This window comes from Theropithecus gelada, chromosome 18 (assembly GCF_003255815.1).
Source record: "Theropithecus gelada isolate Dixy chromosome 18, Tgel_1.0, whole genome shotgun sequence".
NCBI classification, from domain to species: Eukaryota; Metazoa; Chordata; class Mammalia; order Primates; family Cercopithecidae; genus Theropithecus; species Theropithecus gelada.
In genome coordinates, this window is record NC_037686.1 from 49,308,006 (window position 1) to 49,331,021 (window position 23,016).

At 37.1% G+C, this 23,016-nt stretch overlaps 1 protein-coding gene across 1 annotated transcript in view; it reads right to left on the minus strand.

The window, feature by feature from the left end:
• TXNL1 (thioredoxin like 1) overlaps positions 1-23,016 on the minus strand; it is a 37,342-nt gene that overhangs the window by 12,567 nt on the left and 1,759 nt on the right. Inside the window, exons 2-5 of the mRNA XM_025365510.1 lie at positions 11,162-11,258; positions 9,105-9,278; positions 2,812-2,934; positions 1,061-1,130 (exon numbers count right to left, since the gene is read on the minus strand). Coding sequence (XP_025221295.1) covers positions 1,061-1,130; positions 2,812-2,934; positions 9,105-9,278; positions 11,162-11,258 — 464 coding nt within the window. The remainder of the gene's footprint in view (positions 1-1,060; positions 1,131-2,811; positions 2,935-9,104; positions 9,279-11,161; positions 11,259-23,016) is intronic.

A 23,016-nucleotide genomic window follows, 5' to 3' on the forward strand; every position in this document is an offset into this window, starting at 1 on the left:
AGGAACAATTTAACACTCATATTTTGTGGCTGAAGAAGGAAAAGTAAGACTCATTTCTGCAGCATTTGCTTATAGAAATACTTCGTAATTTCAGAGTAAAAGTACAATTTTACTAATAAAAAATTATTAACATAAAAATTTAACACAACAAATAAGAAAATGCTATCTTCTAAATAAGGCCTTGGCTATTTCTTCCAATCAATCAAAAAAATATCGAACTCTAGTCTCCATTCCCCTATTACCCCTCAGAAAAAGCTTAACAGAAAAAGAAAAAATGGGGGGGTAAAAAAGGAAAATTCTTTATTTTAGAAGAGAAATCCTAAGTCTGCGCAATCATATTTACATGCATCGATATAAAAAAGATGATACTATTAATAGGGCACAAACAGGAATATCTGGAGCCTCAGTTTTCTCACTTAAAACAAAAGGGGTTTGAAATAAATCTTTCAGTTTTGGTTCTAAAATATGGCTGCTCAGAATCTACAGTTTTAGAACAGTTGGAAAAACGCATTTAGCACTTCTCAGATTAAAAGGAAACAAATGTTAAAATAAAAAAGTATAAAAATAACTAAGTTCTCTTTCTTTCACACTTTTAGTACCTAATAATCTCACATTATTTACCCATTCATTTATATCTTACTTTGTTCCAAAACAAGCCAGGCGCAGTGCTCACACCTGTAATCTTAGCACTCTGTGAGGCCGAGGTGGGTGGATCACCTGAGGTCAGGAGTTCAAGAACAGCCTGGCCAACAGTGGTGAAATCCTGTACTAAAAATACAAAAATTAGCCAGGCGTGGTAGTGCCTGCCGGTAGTCCCAGTTCCAGCTACTTGGGAGGCACAGGTGGGAAAATTGCTTGAACCCAGGAGGCAGAGATTACAGCGAGCTAAGATTACACCACCATACTCCAGCCTGGGCAATAGGACAAGACTCTGTCTCCAAAAAAAAAAAAAAAAAAAACAACCAAAAAACCTACCTCTACTTAATAAAAAGTTTTAATTTTATGCTAACAGTTCTACAAAGCAGGAAGTTAGTTTAAAGAAAAGCTATCCTTTACTCACCATTATCTGGTCCTTGAAATTTCATGGAATAAAGCTTAACAGGTTGATTGAATGACACAGTAATAAGTAGCTGTGGAGACACGAGTTTCATTTTAAAAGGGCTCTTGTACACCCTGAGTACACAAACTACCGCAGTAGGATGAAAATACCAGGCAAGAAAAAAAAAAACCTAATTCATCAAACAAAACTAACTTAACATGAAAAATCAGCAAGTTGAAAGTCACTTGATCAGATAACATTTGAGAAATACCACCATCAGTTATTTATATAAGGGAATACAAGACAAAAATTCATCAAGTAAATACTAAAACTATGCATAGGAATGTAAGGTCTTGTGAGCTATAAACTGGCAAGCAACCTGCTTTCTAACAAATCAAACAAAAATCGCAAATTAAAATTTAAACTGTTCATTTTAGCATACAGCTCTAGGATGGTTTATTGGTCAAGTATCTATTCACATAACTTGACGATTTAGAGGCAATACACAGGTTACGCAGAGACTAGCCCTGAAATGGACTCTGATCCCAAACTTAAGAGAATAGGGCTCTTACAGCTCTGAGGTAACCTCCAAACTTCCATCCTACATTTACTTGACTGACTGAATCTGGAAGGCCACATAAGGGAAGAGGAATATGAAACACTGTCAGTATGCTTGTCTCTCTGAAACTCTTCTGGATCATTTGCACAATCTTCTTTCCAGCCAAAAGTGCGTTTGATGTAAGTACCTATGCTTCTACCCTGGAAAGATTTCCTGGGTAGGAAAATCTCAGGAAGCCTGAGCCAGTCCTGCTGATTAGTATTATCACATTATTTTTAGGGCACCATTTTACAAGAAACACAATGTGAATGACACTCTCAAAGTTGTAAAATATGGTGGCTCTGGGGTTACAGCATAGAAAAGATGGGGTTTGGATTTATGATTTCAGAATCATGTTGTGGTTTATCTGCCTGAGAAAATAACTAGGCTATTTCCTTTAGTTACACCAATACTTTTTATACTCAACCCATAATAGGGTATCAAAAAATAATAAGCATGACATGATTAGGGAACTGAACTGTAGGTGAAGAGCAGAAGAGATGAGAAAGCTAAAAGCAGATCAAAAGAGTCATTTCACTCTTCTAAGGAAGGGAAACATGCAGATTTATATTTTAGAAAAATAACTTTTGTTATCATATAGAAGATGAACCAGAATGGGCCAAATCAGAGACAACGGAAGAGAAAGTAAACTGAGGAAAATAACAGCCAAAAATTTAAAAACCTTGATCAAGGAGGTAACACCCAACTTACTCTGTGGTAAGGGCAAAGCAGGGAAGCACAGGGAATATAATACAGGTTTCTATCTAGGAGAAAGGAGATAGCCACATGGGGAGGGCTCATCTCATTAATCTCTATTTCTCAGATACAAATTCATCTGGGTGGGAAGAAGGTATGGAAGTCAGGTCAAGGATGAACAAAAGGACCAAACAGCGGTAAGAGCTCAATTCTGCAGTGGGTCTCACCCAAGAGTTCAGCAATTTTTCTTAGTGCACCTAAGTTCTTTTATGTGGCAGCCCACATACAAGAACAGAGAAAGGAGATGGGTATGTATGGTCAAAAAACAAAAGTCAAAGATACTAAAAGCTATAGAAATGAAAGGAAGTGATCATCCGGGAAGGAGAGACAAAAGCCACAAGATGGGAACAAGATAAAGAAACAAGAGCAGGCATAAATAGTGATAATCCCCACAAGCTTAACTTCAGCCCTTAATTACCTGTTCATCACAGTCAGATTCCAAGAAGGTCGTGTCTTTTCGTAAACAGTTGTCAAATCCATGCTCATCACTTTCATTAAGACATTCACAACCAGCTTTGTTAATAAAAGGCATTAAATCCATCTGAAAAAAAATTTAAATCAAGATTTTAGGCAACATATTTGGATTAGGTATAAAAATGTTAATAAAAAAATTTAAATCTGTGATTCTCTTTAGGCAATTTTAAAGAAAACACTTTTAAAACAGTTCATAAAACTTTTACAGTAGTCCTTTTATTTGCATTTCTGACTGAGATCTACCATTAATTATTAAAGCCAAATCTATGCTTAGCCTACTTGTTAATGTATCAGAAATTATGTCTTTAACATAATTTTAAAATGTTGACTTATACTTTAAAAAATACACTTATTTTTTACAGAAGAAAATACACAAATTAAAATATCTGTAAGATCCAAACAAAAGCCTATTTCCCTCCTAGTGGCCAAGGACTCTCTCTATCTATGAAGATGTCTGATTTAAGATGAGTAGCAAATAAGGACTTAAAGTTTTTATCATGAAAAATTTCAAACAGACAAAAATATAATAACATAGTGAATCCCATGTATCCACCACCTCCAGCTACAATAATCATCAACTCAAGGCCACTCTTGCCTCATCTTTAACCCCCAACTACATCCTAACTCTCCCCTGATTAGTTTGAAAAAAAAAAAAAATCTTTTCATTTCATTCATGAACATTTCAGCGTGAATTTCTAAGCAATAAGAAGTTAAAAAACACACACACACATTCTCAATATCATTATCACAATCAATAATTCCTTAACACCATCAAATCGGTGGTCAAATTTCCTCAACTGTCTCATAAATATTTTACAGTTGAATTGTTACACTAAGAATAAAGATTAAAAAAAAGCATATGCCAAAGAAAAAGGTGTGGTATGACGGCTCATGCCTCTAATCCCAGCACTTTGGGAGGCCGAGGTGGGTGGACACCTTGAGCTTAGGAGTTCAAGACCAACCCGGGCAACACAGTGAGACCTTGTCTCTAAAAAATTAGCTGCGTGCTTTGGCATGTGCCTTTAGTCCCAGCTAATTAGGAGACTGAACTGGGAGGATGGCTTGAGATCAGGAAATCAAGGCTGCAGAGAGCTGAAATTGCGCCACTGTACTCCAGCCCAGGCGGCACAGCGAGACCCTGTCTCAAAAAACAAACAAACAAAAAGTATAAACATTATATTTGGAGGCCAGGTGGGGGTGGCTCACCCCTGTAATCCCAGCATTTTAGGAGGTCGAGGCGGGCAAATCGCCTGAGGTCAGGAGTTTGAGACCAGCTTGGCCAACACGGTAAAACTCTGTCTCTACTAAAAAGACAAAAATTAGCCAGGCATGGTGGCAGGCACCGGTAATCCCAGCTACTTGGGAAGCTGAGGCAGGAGAACTTCTTCAACCTGGGAGGCGGAGGTTGCAGTGAGCCGAGATTGCACCACTGCACTCCAGCCTGGGCAACAGAGCACGACTCAGTCTCCAAAAAAAAATATATATATATACACACACACATATATATATAAAATAAATTATATTTGGTTCATATGTCTCTGAAATCTCTTTTAATCTAGTCATTTAGCTTATAGATTTCTCAATACTTTGGATTTTACTGTTTGCTTCCCTGTGATGTCAGTCAGCACATGTCCATCTCTGTATACTGTATTAACTAACACTTCCATACCTCCCACACAACGTCAGAGTTGCGTTAACAGCGGTTGGTCATGCTTGTCTTGTTTCTGACTTTAGTAGGAATGCTTCCAGTGTTTCCTTATTAAGATTTTACTGAATGCTTTAGGAATAAAGGGGTATTTAAATTTTGTCAAATGCCTTTTCTGCATATTTGGAGATCATGATTTTTCTCCATAGGTCTACTAATGTCACAGATTAAGTAAACTTCCTAATATAAACATCTTTTACATGCTTTAAAAAAACTCAATTTTGTTATTAATTTTTTTTTTTTTTGAGACACTCTCACTGTCGCCCAGGCTGGAATACAGTGGTGCAATCTTGGCTCACTGAAACCTCCACCTCCTGGGTTCAAGTGATTCTCCTGCTTCAGTCTCCTGAGTAGCTGGGATTATGGGCGTGTGCCACCACGTCTAGCTAATTTCTGCATTTTTAGTAGAGTTGGGGTTTCACGTTGGCCAGGCTGGTCTCCAACTCCTGGCCTCAAGTGATCTGCCCACCTTAGCCTCCCAAAGTGCTAGGATTACAGGTGTGAGCCACCACACCCAGCCCATGATGATATTATTGAATTTTGTTTACTAACACTTTATTTAAAAGTTTTACACCAATATTCATAATTGAAACTGGCCTGTGGCTTTCTTTTTTGGTGCATACTTTGTCAAATTATCAGATCAATGTCATAGTTCAGAAATAAATTTAGAAGTTTTCTTTTTACTTAAGATCTGAAGTAGTTACAGTAACACTAGATTACCTGATCTTTATAAGGATTTGGCAACATTTACCTGTAAAGTCATAGAAGTCTTTATGGAAGAAATCTTTACGACTACTTCTTCTATTTCTCTATGGTGCTGGTCTATTCAGGTGTTCTGCTTCTAGTAGAGTTGATTTTGGTAAAAGTGTATTTTTCTAGAAAAGTATCCATTTCATCTAAACAAGGATTACTTTTCAAGTCTACCAAGTATTATAGATGAGTCACATGTTCACCTCTCTATCTCAAAGGGCTTTCATTACGTTTTTTAAAGAGAAGATACTAATACATACATACATAATTCTGAAAGACTGAAGAAAACTTTGTATGTCAAGTAAATATGAAAATGGTAATAATCATTAGTATAGACCTCTAGTTATACATAAAACAGCCTAAATGCTTTCAAGGCTAAAATGTTATAGTAAATGTATTACTCAGAGTAACGTATAGCCAATTTAAAAGATGGGAGGGAAGAAAGAAGGGCCACAGAGCAAAGTTTTACTATAGCAGAATTATTCGGAGCATTATGAACATTTGCCTTAAAAGGGCAGTTTTGACAAAATCTTTTAAATGTTTTTGTCTTCCGTCCTATCTATATGTCACTTCAATATGCTATCTAGGATTAAGACAACATTACAGTCGGACTTGCAATACCGAAATGATAAAAATACTAAGTGGGTAAATTCTTCTCAATAGTTTTTATTTTTATTTATTGTGGGGCACACAAAACATATATGTGTGTGTGTGTGTGTGTGTGTGTGTTTTTAACGAAGTCTCCCTCTGCTGCCCAGGCTGGAGTTGCAGTGGCTCAATCTCGGCTCAATGCAACCTCCGCCTCCTGCGATTCTCCTGCTTCAGCCTCCGAGTTGCTGGGACTACAGCAGTGCGCCACCACACCTGGCTAATTTTTGTGTTTTTGGTAGAGACGGGGTTTCTGACGTTGGCCAGGCTGGTCTTGAACTCCTGATCTCAGGTTATCCGCCCACCTCGGCCTCCCAAAGTGCTGGGATTACAGGTGTGAGCCACTGCATGCCCAGCTCACAAAACATATTTAAAGGGCTGCATTAAAGTATTTTGTTATACAATATACAACACTGTCTGGGACAAACTAGCATTATTACACTGCATATTTGACATAACTGGAAACTGACATATTCTGAAAACCTGCAATGAGAAATAAATGTCGTTACCTTTATAATCAACATGCCAATCATAGGAAAATAATCAGGTAAATCCAGAATATGCAACTGTCTCTAAAACAGATATCCTAGCTGGGCACGGTGGCTCACACATGTAATCCTAGCACTTTGGGAGGCTGAGGCAGGTGGATTACCTGAGGTCAGGAGTTTCAGACCAGCCTGGACAACATGGTGAAACCCCCCTCTACTAAAAATACAAAAATTAGCGGGCTGCGGTGGCGCGTGCCTGTAATCCCAGCTACTTGGGAGCCTGAGGCAGGAGAACTGCTTCAACCGGATGGCGGTGGCCGGGGCCAAAGGGGCAGTAGAGGTTGCAGATCGTGCCACTTCACTCCAGCCTGGGCAAAAGTGTGAAATTCTATCTCAAAAAATAAATAAATAAATAAATAAAACAGATAGCCTAGACCCATGCTATTCAACATGATACCCATTAGCCACAAGTGGCAATTTAAAATTAAATTAATTAAAATTAGATAAAATTAAAAATTCAGTCCCTCAGTTGCACTAGTCATATAAGAAAATGTTCAATAGACAAGTGCGCCTACTGGCCACCCTGACTAGACTGGCACTGGTTTAGAATTCCAAAACGGGAAACCATGACAAAAAAAGGCAGAGAAAAGTTTCTAGACCAAAGAATATTAATTAGGACAACTTAAATGCAATGCATCATCCTTGATTTGACCCTAAATGGTAGAAAGCAGCCATAAAGAATATTTTGGGGATAATTAAGAAAATCTGAATGTATGATAATTAGAAATACTGTATCAATATTAAATTTCTTGGAGATATAATGGTATCATGGTTATATAAGATTACCAATTTTAAATACTGAATAACACTGTAAGACCTAAATAAATAGTTCAAACCTTTGATGTCTTGATTGACACCTGACAGAAAAAAAGGGACATTTAAAAATAACAGCTTTTCATATTTTATCCATAACATTTGCACAAAAACTGAGTTTTTATTTCTTAAAACTTCATTTTTTTCTGTCTATTTCCTATCTGAGGCCAAAACACTCATACCACAGCTGATGTGTAAAGGAGTAAGCCTGCAGCTAGGCAACAAGACTGTTGTGCTCCTAAGACTTTTTAATGCAAACACCCTTAGTAATAAAGGGAAAAAATACAAAGATATAAACACAATGGTTTACAAGTTAAATGATTTCCAAAAATCATTAATCAGGTAACAACCCTGACATAAACGATATGTTCATACTTCCTAATTGGACATTACAATTTCAAATTACAGGTCTATTTTAAATAAACAGTAATTGAACTTGCCTAAATTAATGCTGGTATCACATTACTGATGCTTTCTGACACCCCTCCAATCTCCCACTACACACACATATACAAAGAACCTCTCATTTTTATTGGACTATAGCATCTCTTCATTCGGCATGATATAGAGAGGACTTGTAGCTCCATGACACAGATCTGTTTTAATATGCCAGTTATACCTTGTTTAAGATATTAGCTTTGTCTGGGCACAGTGGCTTATGCCTGTAATCCCAACACTTTGGGAGGCCGAGGCGGATGGATCACCTCAGGTCAAGAGTTCGAGACCAGCCTGGCCAACATAGTGAAACCTTGTCTCTACTAAAAATACAAAAATTAGCCGGGCATGGTGGCGGGTGCCTGTAATCTCAGCTACTGGGGAGGCTGAGGCAGGAGAATGGCTTGAACCCTGGAGGCGGAGGTTGCAGTGAGCCGAGATCGTGCCACTGCACTCCAGCCTGAGTGACTCTGCCTCAAAACAAAATAAAAAAAAAATTAGCTTTAACTTGAGGTAACTTTTTAAAAAATTCATTCCTTGATATGCCAGTGCAGTAACTTTATAAACAGAGAAATTAAAAACTATATGTATCTCTTAGTATGTAGGATTTACCTATTTGCATAAAAAAATCTAATACCACGAAGTGCTGTTTCCAAAGTTTGCTTCCTTCTTGAATAGCTCTCAAATTAAAAATGCTGCATTCTAACTATTCATACTCTGTAGTTTCCACACACCATCCTTTAGATTCTTAGTCTTTATGTTGCTATTTGGAATAAGTTACTCTTAAAACCTAGAATACCACATGTGATACTAAAGTCAAATTTGATTCTAAAACAAAATCAGTAACTAGACTTTTTTAAAAAAAAGAGTGCCAGAAAAGAGGGCCTACATTTAAAATGTAAAACCACAGAAAGTGAGTGGCAGCAAAAGGAGTTCAATATATAATGGCAATAATTAAAACTTGTAAGTCATTTTACATAACTGTCAAAAAGTGAAAAAGAAATTTCCAATGCATACTTCACTTTTGGGGAAAAAAGTATAAAGCTAGTATTTTTAAATGGCTATTAAAATAGTTCAGAAAGCAGATTAAGAAAACGTGGCAAAGAAAATTAGGAGAAATTCAGGAAAAATGGCTTATGATAGAGGCTTAACACACAGATGTACACATACAGACAAAACTCAATAGTCAGCTAATAAATTTAATTTGAAAGCTCTTATTTAAAAGCATTCTAAACCAATAAGAGATAGAACATGAAAACATAGTTATATTTCATTTTAACCAAATAATGACATGTACAAGATATTATATATTATGATTTCACTTTTCAGTCTACATACATAGCCTTTTGGAATATCTGTGTCTTCACCGCTTCCAGGGTCATTTTCTAAGTGCTGCTTGATTTTTTCTTCTAATCCCACAGCATCTGCTCCTTGATATTGATCAATTCTCACTTTGTTTCGAAAAAACAAAAATGTAGGTGTTGCTGATATATTGTTGGTGGCAGCTGTTCCCTAGAATTGGCAAGTTGGACAGTGTTATGAATTAAATCTTAAACCACTTTTAATATTCATTCTACACCTTTATGGAAGTTAAATATCATAAGTATAAACTAAAAACATGTAAAATACTGCATTTTTGTTATTTAAGGACAAAACAGACCTATCCTAAGAGAGTTCCCCTTTGGGCATAGCTACATCACCTTTACACACACAATAAAGAACATTCCCTACACTTTTATCATTTTTACTGTTAAATACATCATCTAGTAGAAAAATTAGCTTCCAATGCAGAAATTCTGCTTTACTCCAGACAGGTCTTTTATAATTACCTTACTTCTCAAAAAGAATAACCAAGAAGGGTACTGATAAAGTCAACACAAACCACTGCTACTAGAAAAAAGTGCATGTCTGAAAACCGGTAGCCAATCTGCCTATGAAAAAGAGGTAACGTATTTTGCACTGCCACCATCACCCAATTTTCACTCTTACAGAAATGACTTCGGTCACCCATCGAACACATTCTAACAGCTATCTTTTTAAATTCTGTGCTAGCTTCACAATCGTATAAGACTATAACTACTGAATGGAAATTACCTAATACCCACTGAGTATCCCAGTTTAAACTTTTCATGACAAATATAAAGGAAACAGTAAAGCAAATATGGCACCTTACATATTCAAATATTATGAAAATCATTACTACACTTTTTAAAGAAAAAGAACATAAAGATAACATAGGAATGTCTTCTCAAAGCCTCTAGGTGAAAAAACTATGACCTTTCAGGAAAGTGCTGCCCAAAACAATGGATATGTAGTGCATGTGAGCTACACATGCAATTTTAAATTTTCTATTAACTATAATAAAAAAGTAAAATAAGTAAAATCAAGTTTAATATTACAGCAAACCTAATACATGCATTTTCAATCTAATCAACATAAAAGGCAATGCAGTATTTTACATTTTTAAAATACTAAGTCTTTAAAATCTGATCTGTATTTTATACATTCAGTACATCTCAATGTGAATTTGCCACAGTTAAAGTGCTCAGTAACCACATGTAGCCAGTGGTTACAATACCTGACAGAACAGCTCCAGGAGAAAGCACTTTCATTTCAGAAATAGTGATTAAATCAGGGACCAAAGATAAAGTGCAATTACACGCAACTAAGTGCTGAAACATAAATGTGTATAACGTAGGGTTTTCATCAAATTCCCAAAGTAACTACACACTACGTAATATTCTAAAATTTTTTCCACACTCAGAAATTTAACAAAGATAAAGCTGCAGAGCTATAGAGTTGTTCCTTAGAACTAAAGACTCTATTTTTTAGTGTTGGAAGGAGCCTTCCATTTTTTTTTCTCCTTAACAATTCCCCACATTTCTGCATATACAAATACAGAACTGTCACATACAACTAAGTAATCAGGGCAATTCACCTACAACACTGTGGCTCAATCAACAGTAATCATCCATTTTAAAAAGTTTCTGCTCAGTGTGTCGATTTGGGGATAAGATTACAAACTGATCAATTCAAACTAGAACTCCTTGCCACTGTTATATAATGCCAATGCCTTGGGGGTAGAAGATACAATTCTAGGTTTGCAAAACATAAGGAAATGTACTACACAGAACTGCTGGGTGACCTATTAACAACATCGAATTAATTTTATATCAGAAGGTGATTAATACAAACCTGAAGCAATTAATAATGTGCTACTCTTCTTAACTAACGCAGCCATAATGACATCTGTAATAATGACATCAACATAACATCTTCCTATCTTCAAAGGAATAAGTACTATGTGCATCAAGAGATAAATGAAGAATATTAATGTTGGATTTCAAATTTATTCAAAAGTAAATTAAAAAGAAAAAAAGATTCCTTTCCCTTACCTGACACTGATGTACATCGACTTCCAAGAAAACAGCCTGTGGATATTTATTACTCATGGAACTGAATGCTGGCGCAATCCTCAAACATGGCCCGCACCTGTTAGAAAAGGAAAAGGAACACTAAGTAAAATACCAGTGAAGATTGTAATTCTAAATCACTTGTCAATTAAACATAACATAGAACAAACACTGATACTGCTGGCTTTTGACTATCTGGTTTTTTGTTTGTTTTTAGATGGAGTCTCACTCTGTCGCCCAGCCTCGAGTGGAATAGAGCTATCTCTGCTCACTGTAACCTCCTCCTCCCAGGTTGATTATCCTGCCTCAATCTCACCAGTAGCTGGGATTACAGGTGCCCACCACCATGCCCAGCTAATTTTTGTATTTTTAATAGAGACAGGGTTTCACTGGATTGGCCAGGCTGGTCTCGAACTCCTGACCTCAGGTGATCCACCTGCCTCGGCCTCCCAAAGTGATGGGAGGATTACAGGCGTGAGCCACCGCACCTGTTTTTTTTTTGGAGACAGGGTCTCATTCTGTAACCAAGCCAGAGTACAGTGGCATGATCATGGCTCAGTGCAGTCTGTCTCAATCTTTCAAGCTCAAGTAATCCTCCCACCTCAGCCTTCCAGGTAGTTGCAACTACAGGTGCATACCACCACACACAGCTACCAGGCTAATTTTTTTTTTTTTCTTTTTTGAGAAGTAGGGTCTCACTATATTGCCCAGGCTGGTCTCAAACTCCTGGGTTCAAGTGATCCTCCTGCCTTGGGCCTCCCAAAGCGCAGACATTACAGGTACAAACCACAACCCTAGGCCTGTTTCTCTGGTCTATTTGAATAAGTTATTTATATATACTTGCATCAATACTATACTGTCTTAATGAGCCTAGATGTTATATTTAGTCTTCATATCTAATAGTGTTAAGTCTTCCAGCTTTGTTCTCACCGAAAGAAATTAAAGAAAACCTAAATAAATGGAGGAATTTACTCTGCTTATGAATTTGCAAACTCAATATTGCCAAGATACCAATTTGATCTTTACAACTGATGTAAGATCTCAGCAGGTTTTTTTGTAGAAATTAACAAATTTCAATTCTAAAAATTATAGAGAAATACCAAGGACAGCCCAAGTTGTTTTGAGATTCTAATCTGAAAAAAAAATTACCTTAAGAACTATCATAAACCTTTATTAAGAGAATACAGTACTTGTACAAGAACAAGCAAACTGATCAAATCAGTTTTCTTTTTAAAGAAGAGTCTGGAAACAGACCCATCTCACATACAGTACTCTGATGTCTGAAAACCTTGACGCAGCATTGCAGTGGGAAAAGGATGGTTTTTTCAATAAATACTGCTAGATCAACTATATACTCATACAGGAAAAGCAATGAATTTCAACACACCATACACAAAAACGAATTCCAGATGAGTTGTAGATCTAAATGTAAAAGGTGAAACAATGAGGGTTTTAGGAAAAAATACAGGAAAATACTTTCAAAACCTCAAACTAAGCAATGATTTCTTATACAGAAGTACTTTAACAAAAAAAAAAGGATTGACAGATTGGACTATATTTGATAAACTGGAAGATTAAAACCTTTTATTCATCAAAAAATGCCTTTAAGAGACTAGGAAAAAGTATTTGCAAAACATATCAAACAAAGGACTTACACTTCTAACATGTGAAGAACTCCTACAAAACAAGGACAAGACGGAACCCCAAAAGAAAAAGAATGAACTCTTGAATAGGTACTTGACAAATGAGATTATCCAAACAGTCAATAAATAAAGTCAAAAACTTTCTATAAATCAGGAAAGATGTTCTACTTCATTAGTCACCAGGGATACCCGGGAAATGCAGATTAAAACCAACTCCACAAAAATAGCTACAACAAGAATGAAGTATTGTCAAGAATGCAGAGCAACTAAACTTTTATATACTGCGACAGTGCAAGGTGGTATTAACCATTTTGGAGGGAAAAAAACAAACTGCTAGAAATACACTAACCCATCAACATTCCTGGGGAATGCATCTAAGAGACATGTTTACCTTACAGCATTTGAAAAAGTATTATTAGTAACAGTTCTAAGAGTCAAAAATTAGAAACAATGAAATTCTTATCAACAAAAGAATGGGTAAGCTAATTATAGTTATACAATGAAATACTACACAGTAATGAAAATAACTGGTGTAAAACCTCTTGCAAAAACATGGATGAACCTCACAAATAACGTGGAGGAAAGAAAGCAACTACTAGCATATACTATATGACTATTTATATATAGTTCAAATACATGCAAAACCAATCAATGGTATCAGAAATCAGGACAATGGTTACCTTAGTGAGTTACTGATAGAATAAGACTTCTGGAGGTTAGCAATGTTTTGTTTGTCTGGAAGCTGATTAAATAGGTGTGTTCAGTTCGTGAAAATTAATTGAACTATACATTTCTACTTGTGTGCCATGTATGTCTCAATAAAAGTTTGTAGAAATAAGAAAAATGTTGGATTTTTCATATAGAAATGTAAGAAAAAGCAAATTCTAAAGCACAAAATAAAAATAAATGTTAAAACTCAAGTTGTGATCAATTCCACATTCTTAACATTTCAATCAGCATTTCACATGTGTTATCCTGAAGCCATACACCAAAAATCTAAGAAAATAATATTTACAGTGAACTAAAATTAGTCTTAAACTTTATAGATGGGAATATAAATCACTACACCATGTTTCAAAGGCCACTGATTGGGTCATATCTATTTTAAATGAACACAAGCCAAGACCCAATAATCTCCCTTCTAAAAGTCTATTCCATTTTAACAACACTTACTCTATTTCACAATAACATGTAGTATAAAGAAGTTCAATGTAACATGCTTGTAATAGTGAAAGCTTAGAAAACAATTTAAACGGCAATCAATGGAAAACTAGTTTAAAAAGTTATGACAGGGGCCAGCTCACAACTATAATCCCAGCACTTTGGGAAGCCAAGATGGGCGGATCACTTGAGTCCAGCAGTTAGAGATCAGCCTGGCCAACGTGGTGCAACCCCATCTCTACTAAAAATACAAAAATTAGCCAGGCATGGTGGCACATGCCTGTAATCCCAGCTACTCAGAAGGCTGAGGCAGGATAATCACTTGCACCTGGGGAAGTGGAGGTTGCAGTGAGCCAAGATCACACCACTGCACGCCAGCCTGATACTTTGTAGTGTTTGGGGGGCAAGAAATTCTCATTATAAAACATTCTCTAGGATCACATTTCAAACCTATTTATATATGTAAATGCATATTAAAAAGACAGAGACAGGCACAATGAACAGTTAGTATCCATAATTCTGTATCCTTTGCTTTTCTGTGATGAACAGGCATTTTCATTTTAAAATATTAAATGAGTTGAGAATAAAGAATTTAGCGTTAACTGCATTTACACAGGCATCACAAATTACAGAGGTATCCATGCTATAGTACAATATATCCATTCATGAAAACCACCCTCCTGCAGAAACACACACCAAAAAGAGAATTTATGGGAAAAATAAGTTTGTGGCAAACTACTTGAAACCCATGCAATTTTGTAACAAGATCACTAAGAAAGACAGTAACTAGACTGGGCGAGATGACGGCTCATGCCTGTAATCTCAGCACTTTGGGAGGCCAAGGCAGGCGGATCACTTTGGGTTGGGAGTTCAAGACCAGCCTGGCCAACATGGTGAAACCCCGTCTCGACTAAAACTACAAAAATTAGCCGGGTGTGGTAGCGGGCACCTGTAGTCCCAGCTATTCGGGAGGCTGAGGCAGGAGAATCACTTGAACCCAGAAGGTTGTAGTTGAGCCAAGGTCACCAAGATCGTGCACGCCAGCCTGGGCAACAGAGAGAGACTCCATCTCGGGAGAAAAAAAAAAAAAAAAGACAGTAACTAGGATTCAGGAAAAAGATGGACATCCCAGCATGTGGCTCAGAGCTGGAAGCTACCCTGGGGAATATTTGAAATGAACAAAATCAACTGGAAATGATGCTTACAGGTGTTGTGACAAATCAGACTGAAGTGCAGCTCTGGGCCAGTGGGGCTGCCATTAAGGAAAGAACAAGAGAAAATGCAACACTGAAAATAAACCCTTCTGGGGAACAAGCGCTAGGTGTAGGCACTCTTATTTAACTTCATTAAGTTTCTTAAAATAAACAAGAAAGGGAATTTGCCTGTGTGGCTGACAGCTTTCTGCTTCCAAATGAAGGTTTTATTTCTATGTCTATTTTTCACTACCTAGGAATAAATCACATAGGAACCAATACAACTTCCATATTACACTGACATCTCTCTATTCATCAATTATTGATGAGTTAACGGGTGTTACAGACATACATCTTGCAGTTGAACAGACTATTAAAGTTATGGTTACTGTGCAAAAAACTGTTTCAAGACTTTATCTAGATTCTTTAATTTTAGTTAGCCATCACAGGCTGGAACTTTAGTCTAAAATCAAAATACATCAGCAGAAAAGCATAAATATATACAAAGGCACAAATACATACAGCAGCGCAATTTCACAAAACAATCATTCAAATAAATCGATTATTTTCTTTTGTCTTTTTTTTGTTTAAGGGTTTCACTCTGTCACCCAGGTTGAGTGCAGTGGCATAACCATGGCTCACTGCAGCCTCAATCCCTCAGGCTCAAGTGATCCTTCCACCTCAGCCTCCCAAGCAGCTGAGACTACACGCATGTGCCACCATACCCTGCTAATTTTTGATGTTTTGTAGACACAAGGTCTGTCTATGCTGCCCAGGCTGATCTTGAACTCCTAGACTCAAGTGATTCTCCCACCTCAGCACCCCAAAGTACTGGGATTACAAGTGTGAGCCACTGTGCCCAGCCAATTGATCATTTTACCTAAGATGTTTGTCTCCTCAACATGAGCAGTTGAGAGTAAACAAATTTCCATTAGCTGAGATCATGAACAAGTCACCTGATTTCTCTGTATAAGATAAAAGGACTCTCCAAGAACTTTTCCCAGCTCTAAAATATTATGCACCCAGTATGCCTGAGTTTCAGAATTACACCTTTTTCTCTTGCACACACCTTAATCTGACTAGCAGCCCTCTGCACAATCTAGGATTTCTTATTTCGTTGCAAAAGGTTCAAGAGATCACCTAGTCCAGACATTTAAAATGAAGAAAAAAAAAGTTATTTTTCTACTCTAAACTTTCTCTTTGAAAACTTATCTGCTTAATCCAATATATAAAATGTATATGTTAGAAGGATTCTGAGTTATGCTGTTTGAGAAAAAGAATACAGTAAGCTGCTTTCTACAATGTATAAAGAAATAAACCTAGCCAGGCGCAGTGGCTCATGCCTGTAATCCCAGCATTGTGGGGAGGCCAAGGCTGTTGGATCACCTGAGGTCAGGAGTTCAAGACCAGCCTGACCAACATGATGAAACCCCATCTCTACTAAAAATACAAAATTAGCTGGGCCTAGTAACGCATGCCTGTAATCTCAGCCACTTGGGAGGCTGAGGCAGGAGAATCATTTGAACCTGGGAGGCAGAGGTCACAGTGAGACGAGACTGAGCCACTGAACTCTAGCCTAGGCAATAAGAGTGAAACTCTGTCTAAAAAAAAAAAAAAAAAAAAAAGAAAAAAGAAACCCACAGAACTAAAACTTTAAAACAGACATAACCTAATATAATTAACCAATAAGTAAGAACTGAAGATCAGAAGATGACCTGCCCAACACCAAACATACTAGCTGGCGGCAGGGCCATCACTAAAACAGGCAATTCCTAAATACAATCCAAGACCAGCTTTCTTTGAAAGAACATTAGCTTCTTTTAAATACACTTTTTTCTATAGTCATAATATAATATAAATTCCATTTCATGAATCAGATGTCCTTCCCTATTTGCTACAGTAGCCAGTGTCTTATCTTGAGCAACAACTTGTGTCAACACACACAACTGGTAAGTGGATAATAAAAATATGCTTTCTAAAGCCACAGTTAAAGGTTTTTTTTTTTTCTTTTTCTTTTTTCCTGCAGGGTAAAACTTTAAGCAATTTATACATGTGCTATATTTACTAATGGGCAGGCTTAATCACAACTGGTATTATTAATTACATAAAACAGCTAGCATTCATTGGGCAGTTACTATATGTTATGCATTCACAAACTCATGTCACCTCATTTAAGCTTTATGACTCCCAAGAACAACAAATTACGAAGCTAGAATTAGATCCCAGAACCCAACTCTTAACTGCTATGCTAAAAAGTCCAAAACAGTGTCCTAAACAGTGCCTTTCGTTGTTACTTCCAAATCAATTGCCAAGATTAAACTCTTGAAAGGTAGCCAAACTACGTAACTGTATGATTCTATTTCTATAAAGTTCAAATACGGGCAAAACTGATCTGTAGTGTTAGAATTCAAGAATAGTAGGAAAGAAGCCTGGGACGGTGCGGGGAGTCTGGGGTGTTGGTAATGATCTATTTCTTGCACGTTTTTGTATACTTGCACTTTAATAAAAAGTTAACATTTTAAAGCAACTCTGTTCTCCACGGCTTCGATATGCCCTCGTCTTACAGCTACTTACTTCACTTGCTAACGTTTTCTGCCTGGTTCCTACGGACTACTGGACCTGCTAACTCTGCACTTCAATAAACTACCTTCGGTCATCAGTAATTCTGTGGTATGTAATTAACATATGTTTAATATATATTTAATTATTTGGTCAAGCTATCGTAACTATTAGAATTCAACATCCTAACATACACTGACATCCTTCTTAGATTGTAACAAACCCTAACCAACTACAAAGGCAGATCTGCTTTAAGAAAATTCAATGTATCTCCAGCCTGGGCAACGTGACAAAACCTCATCTCTACAAAAAATTTAAAAATTAGCCAGGCACGGTGGTGCATGTCTGTAGTTCCGGCTACTGCTGCGGCTGAGTTGGGAGGATTGCTTGAGCCCAGAAGGTCGAGGCTGCAAGTGAGCCATGATCATATCACTGCAGCAACAGAGAAAGACTCTGTCTCAAAAAAAAAAAAAAAAAAAAAATGCAGTGCATGGTAAACATTATCTACAAAACTGATATATTCATCAATTCAAGATAAAAATCACTGGCTGGGCGTGGTGGCTCACGCCTGTAATCCTAGCACTTTTAAAAAATTATTATTATTATTATACTTTAAGTTTGAGGGTACATGTGCATAACATGCAGGTTTGTTACATATGTATACTTGTGCCATGTTGGTGTGCTGCACCCATCAACTCGTCAGCACTCATCAACTCGTCATTTACATCAGGTATAACTCCCAATGCAATCCCTCCCCCCTCCCCATGATAGGCCCCGGTGTGTGATGTTCCCCTTCCCGAGTCCAAGTGACCTCATTGTTCAGTTCCCACCTATGAGTGAGAACATGCGGTGTTTGGTTTTCTGTTCTTGCGATAGTTTGCTGAGAATGATGGTTTCCAGCTGCATCCATGTCCCTACAAAGGACACAAACTCATCCTTTTTTATGGCTGCATAGTATTCCATGGTGTATATGTGCCACATTTTCTTAATCCAGTCTGTCACTGATGGACATTTGGGTTGATTCCAAGTCTTTGCTATTGTGAATAGTGCCGCAATAAACATACGTGTGCATGTGTCTTTATAGCAGCATGATTTATAATCCTTTGGGTATATACCCAGTAATGGGATGGCTGGGTCATATGGTACTTAACTCAAAAGAGCAAAGCTGGAGGCATCACGCTACCTGACTTCAAACTATACTACAAGGCTACAGTAACCAAAACAGCATGGTACTGGTACCAAAACAGAGATTAGACCAATGGAACAGAACAGAGTCCTCAGAAATAATACCACACATCTACAATTATCTGATCTTTGATAAACCTGAGAAAAACAAGAAATTGGGAAACGATTCCCTATTTAATAAATGGTGCTGGGAAAATTGGCTAGCCATAAGTAGAAAGCTGAAACTGGATCCTTTCCTTACTCCTTATACAAAAATTAATTCAAGATGGATTAGAGACTTAAATGTTAGACCTAATACCATAAAAACCCTAGAAGAAAACCCAGGTAATACCATTCAGGACATAGGCATGGGCAAGGACTTCATGTCTAAAACACCAAAAGCAACGGCAACAAAAGCCAACATTGACAAATGGGATCTCATTAAACTAAAGAGCTTCTGCACAGCAAAAGAAACTACCATCAGAGTGAACAGGCAACCTACAGAATGGGAGAAAATTTTTGCAATCTACTCATCTGACAAAGGGCTAATATCCAGAACCTACAAAGAACTCAAACAAATTTACAAGAAAAGAACAAACAACCCCATCAAAAAGTGAGCAAAGGATATGAACAGACATTTCTCAAAAGAAGACATTCATACAGCCAACAGACACATGAAAAAATGCTCATCATCACTGGCCATCAGAGAAATGCAAATCAAAACCACAATGAGATACCATCTCACGCCAGTTAGAATGGCGATCATTAAAAAGTCAGGAAACAACAGGTGCTGGAGAGGATGTGGAGAAATAGGAACACTTTTACACTGTTGGTGAGATTGTAAACTAGTTCAACCATTATGGAAAACAGTATGGCGATTCCTCAAGGATCTAGAACTAGAAGTACCATATAATCCTGGCACTTTGAGAGGTCGAGGCGGGCCGATCACAAGGTCAGGAGTTTGAGACCAGCCTGACCAACATGGTGAAACCCTATCTCTACTAAAAAGACAAAAATTAGCCGGGTGTGGTGGTGCGCACCTGTAATCCCAGCTCCTCAGGAGGCGGAGGCAGGAGAATTGCTTTAACCTGGGAGGCGGAGGTTGCAGTGAGCTGAGATCATGCCACTGCACTCTAGCCTGGACGACAGAGCAAGACTCCATCTCAAAAAAACACAAAAAAACAAAAAACATTCACACTGTTTAATGGGGTGGGGGTGGGGAGACTGGGACGACAGATGACACAATGTATATTCTTTCAACTGTTTAGTAACAACAAAACTGGTACTACTTATAACCACTAAAATGTATCTGGGCATAAGTAACAATTTGGAGACACCTGCTTAAAAATGTTACCAAAAAGAGTATCAGAGAGTGAACTGAATTGCAGGCAGAGGTGTAAATTATTCAAGGAAAGGCATATCAAAAATTGTCAGGCTCTGTGCGGATACACAGAGATGAACGTGCATTTCTTTTCTCCTTAGGCTGGAAAGATCAAGAACAGCACTTTATAATTCAAACAATGCATTTATTAATGGGACCTCAAACAAGTTATTTAACTTCTCTGTGACTCAATGTCCTCAACTGTAAAACAGGGACAGTTGTTAGGGTTATTCTGAGGAACGAATGAGTCAATATAAGAGCTTAAACAAGTTCCTTACACAGACTAAGGAATACGTAAGCATTGACTGTTTTAATCCTTAAAAACTACTCTGGGAAAAGGGTGCTAACCATTCAATGAGGAAAAGACAGTGTTTTTGATAAACGGTGTTGGAAAACTTGGATATCCATATGCCAAAAAATGAACTGGACCCTAACTTTATGACATATACCAAAATTAACTCAAAATGGATCAAGGACCTAAACTTAAGAGCTGAAACTATAAAACTCTTAGATGAAAAGACAGGGAGACAGCTTCATGACTTTGAACCTTGCAATGATTTCTTGAATATGACACCAAAAGCACAGGCAACAAAAATATAGATAAATTGTACTTCATCAAAATTTAAAACTCATGCATCAAAGGATACCATCAAGAAAAAGAGAACCCACAGAATGTGACAAAGTATTTGCAAATTAAATATTAACATCCAGAATATACAAAGAACTCCTGCAACTCAACCCAGAAACAAACCACTCAATTCAAAAATGAGCACAGAAGGCCTGGTGCAGTGACTCACACCTGTAACACCAGCACTTTGGGACGCTGAAGTGGGAGGGTCGCTTGGAGCCAGGATTAAGACCAGCCTGGGCAACAAAGTGAGACCTAGTCTCTAAAACAAAAAATAAACTAGCGGGCATGGTGGCATGTGTCTGTAGTCCCATTTACTTGAGAGGCTGATGCGGAAGGATTGCTCAAGGCCAGGAATTCAATGCTGCAGTGAGTCATCATCTCAAAACTGCACTCCAGTCTGGGCAACAGAGCAAGACCCTGTCTCTAACAAATGAGAAAAAAGAAAAGCAAGCAGGCAAGCAAGCAGAGATCCATGTATAGTAATGTCCCATAGCAGCATTATCCACAACAGCCAAAGGAAGACACAACTGGAATGTCCACCAAAAAATGAATGGGTAAACAAAATTTGCCATATACATAAATGGATTATGTCATGCAGTTATAAAGAAGAATGAAATTCTGAGACATACTAAGACATGGATGAACCCTGAAAACACTATGCTACGTGAAGTCAAAAAACAAAAGGACAAATGTTATGATTTCATTTATATTAGGTGCCCCAAATCGACAAATTCATAGAGACAGAAAGCAGAATAGAAGTTACCAAGGAGGTACATAGGGAGAGGCAAATTACTGCTTAATGGGTACAGTTTTGTCCCTTTGGAGAGTAAGGATGGGGAGTTACCCTTTAATGGATGTAGAATTTCTGTCTAAAGTTCTAGGAAATAGTGGTGATGGTGGCACAACATTGTGAATGTATAGTCAAGTCTGGGTATCCAGGGGATTAGTTTCAGGACCTCCAGCAAGACACTAAATCACAGATGCTCAATGGCCTGATAGAAAATGGCATAGTATCTGCACATAACCTACGTCCATTCTTCCATATACTTTAAATCATCTCCAGGTTACTTATAATACCTAATGTAAATGCTATGTAAATAGTTTTTATACTGTATTTAGAAAATAATGACAAGAAAAAAAGTATGTACAAGATCAGCACAAATGTAATTTTTTTCCCTAGTATTTTCTATCCCCATTTGGTTCAATCCATGGACAGAGGGCTGATTGTCCTTAATGCCAATGAGTTATACGCTTACAAATGGCTAAATGGTCAATTTTATGTTATATATATTTTATCATAAGGCACTAAAGATTCTTATGCAGGAAAACAATCTATGTATCATTTTAGTAAAATTTAGACTGAGAGTGGATAAAGCATAGAAGTTAAAAAAAGAAAAAAAAGAAAAAAGGTTTAAAAGAGGGCTGGAAAGGAAATGAAATAGATGCTGGAGAAACTATGCCCTCAGTCTAAACTGGGACGTATTAACTTTGATCTAAGAGGTTTCTTACAAGATTTTACTGAATACAGTTCTTTCTGAGTCTAATACTGATCCCTCATATACATAAATCTGGGGTCCTATTGACAATGAATTTAGACAGGATGTATTAATGGCCAATAAGTTCGAGGAATATTAAAGGTAAATACAATACTCTTACCAGATTTGTAAACGTAATATAAATATGCTTTTGAACTTACTCCAATTCAAACATTAATTTTCCCTCAGTTTTTACAAATAAAAATAATTTTAATTCCACTAAAATACCTTTTCAAAAGTAATAGACCTTTACCAATCAATTTCTGCAGTTATGCTTATGCTTAAATGACACCACATTGATAGAAAAAACCTTCCTTCGCAGCAATGTTTCCCCACTTTTCTCACTTCAATCAATCTTTATTATTCTATTATCTCTCCCACTGCTATAGTAAGTGGGAAAAACAATATATCACTGAGGAATAAAAGTATAAAAGCTTCGACTGGTCAGAATTAGAAAAGTGAACTAAAAGTGAGGTGAAGTTCCTTACTGAAATCATATCTTCCCTTTTCCACTGTGGCCTAGATACTTAATGTACTACAGGTATTCCCCTATTATTAAGAATACAGACG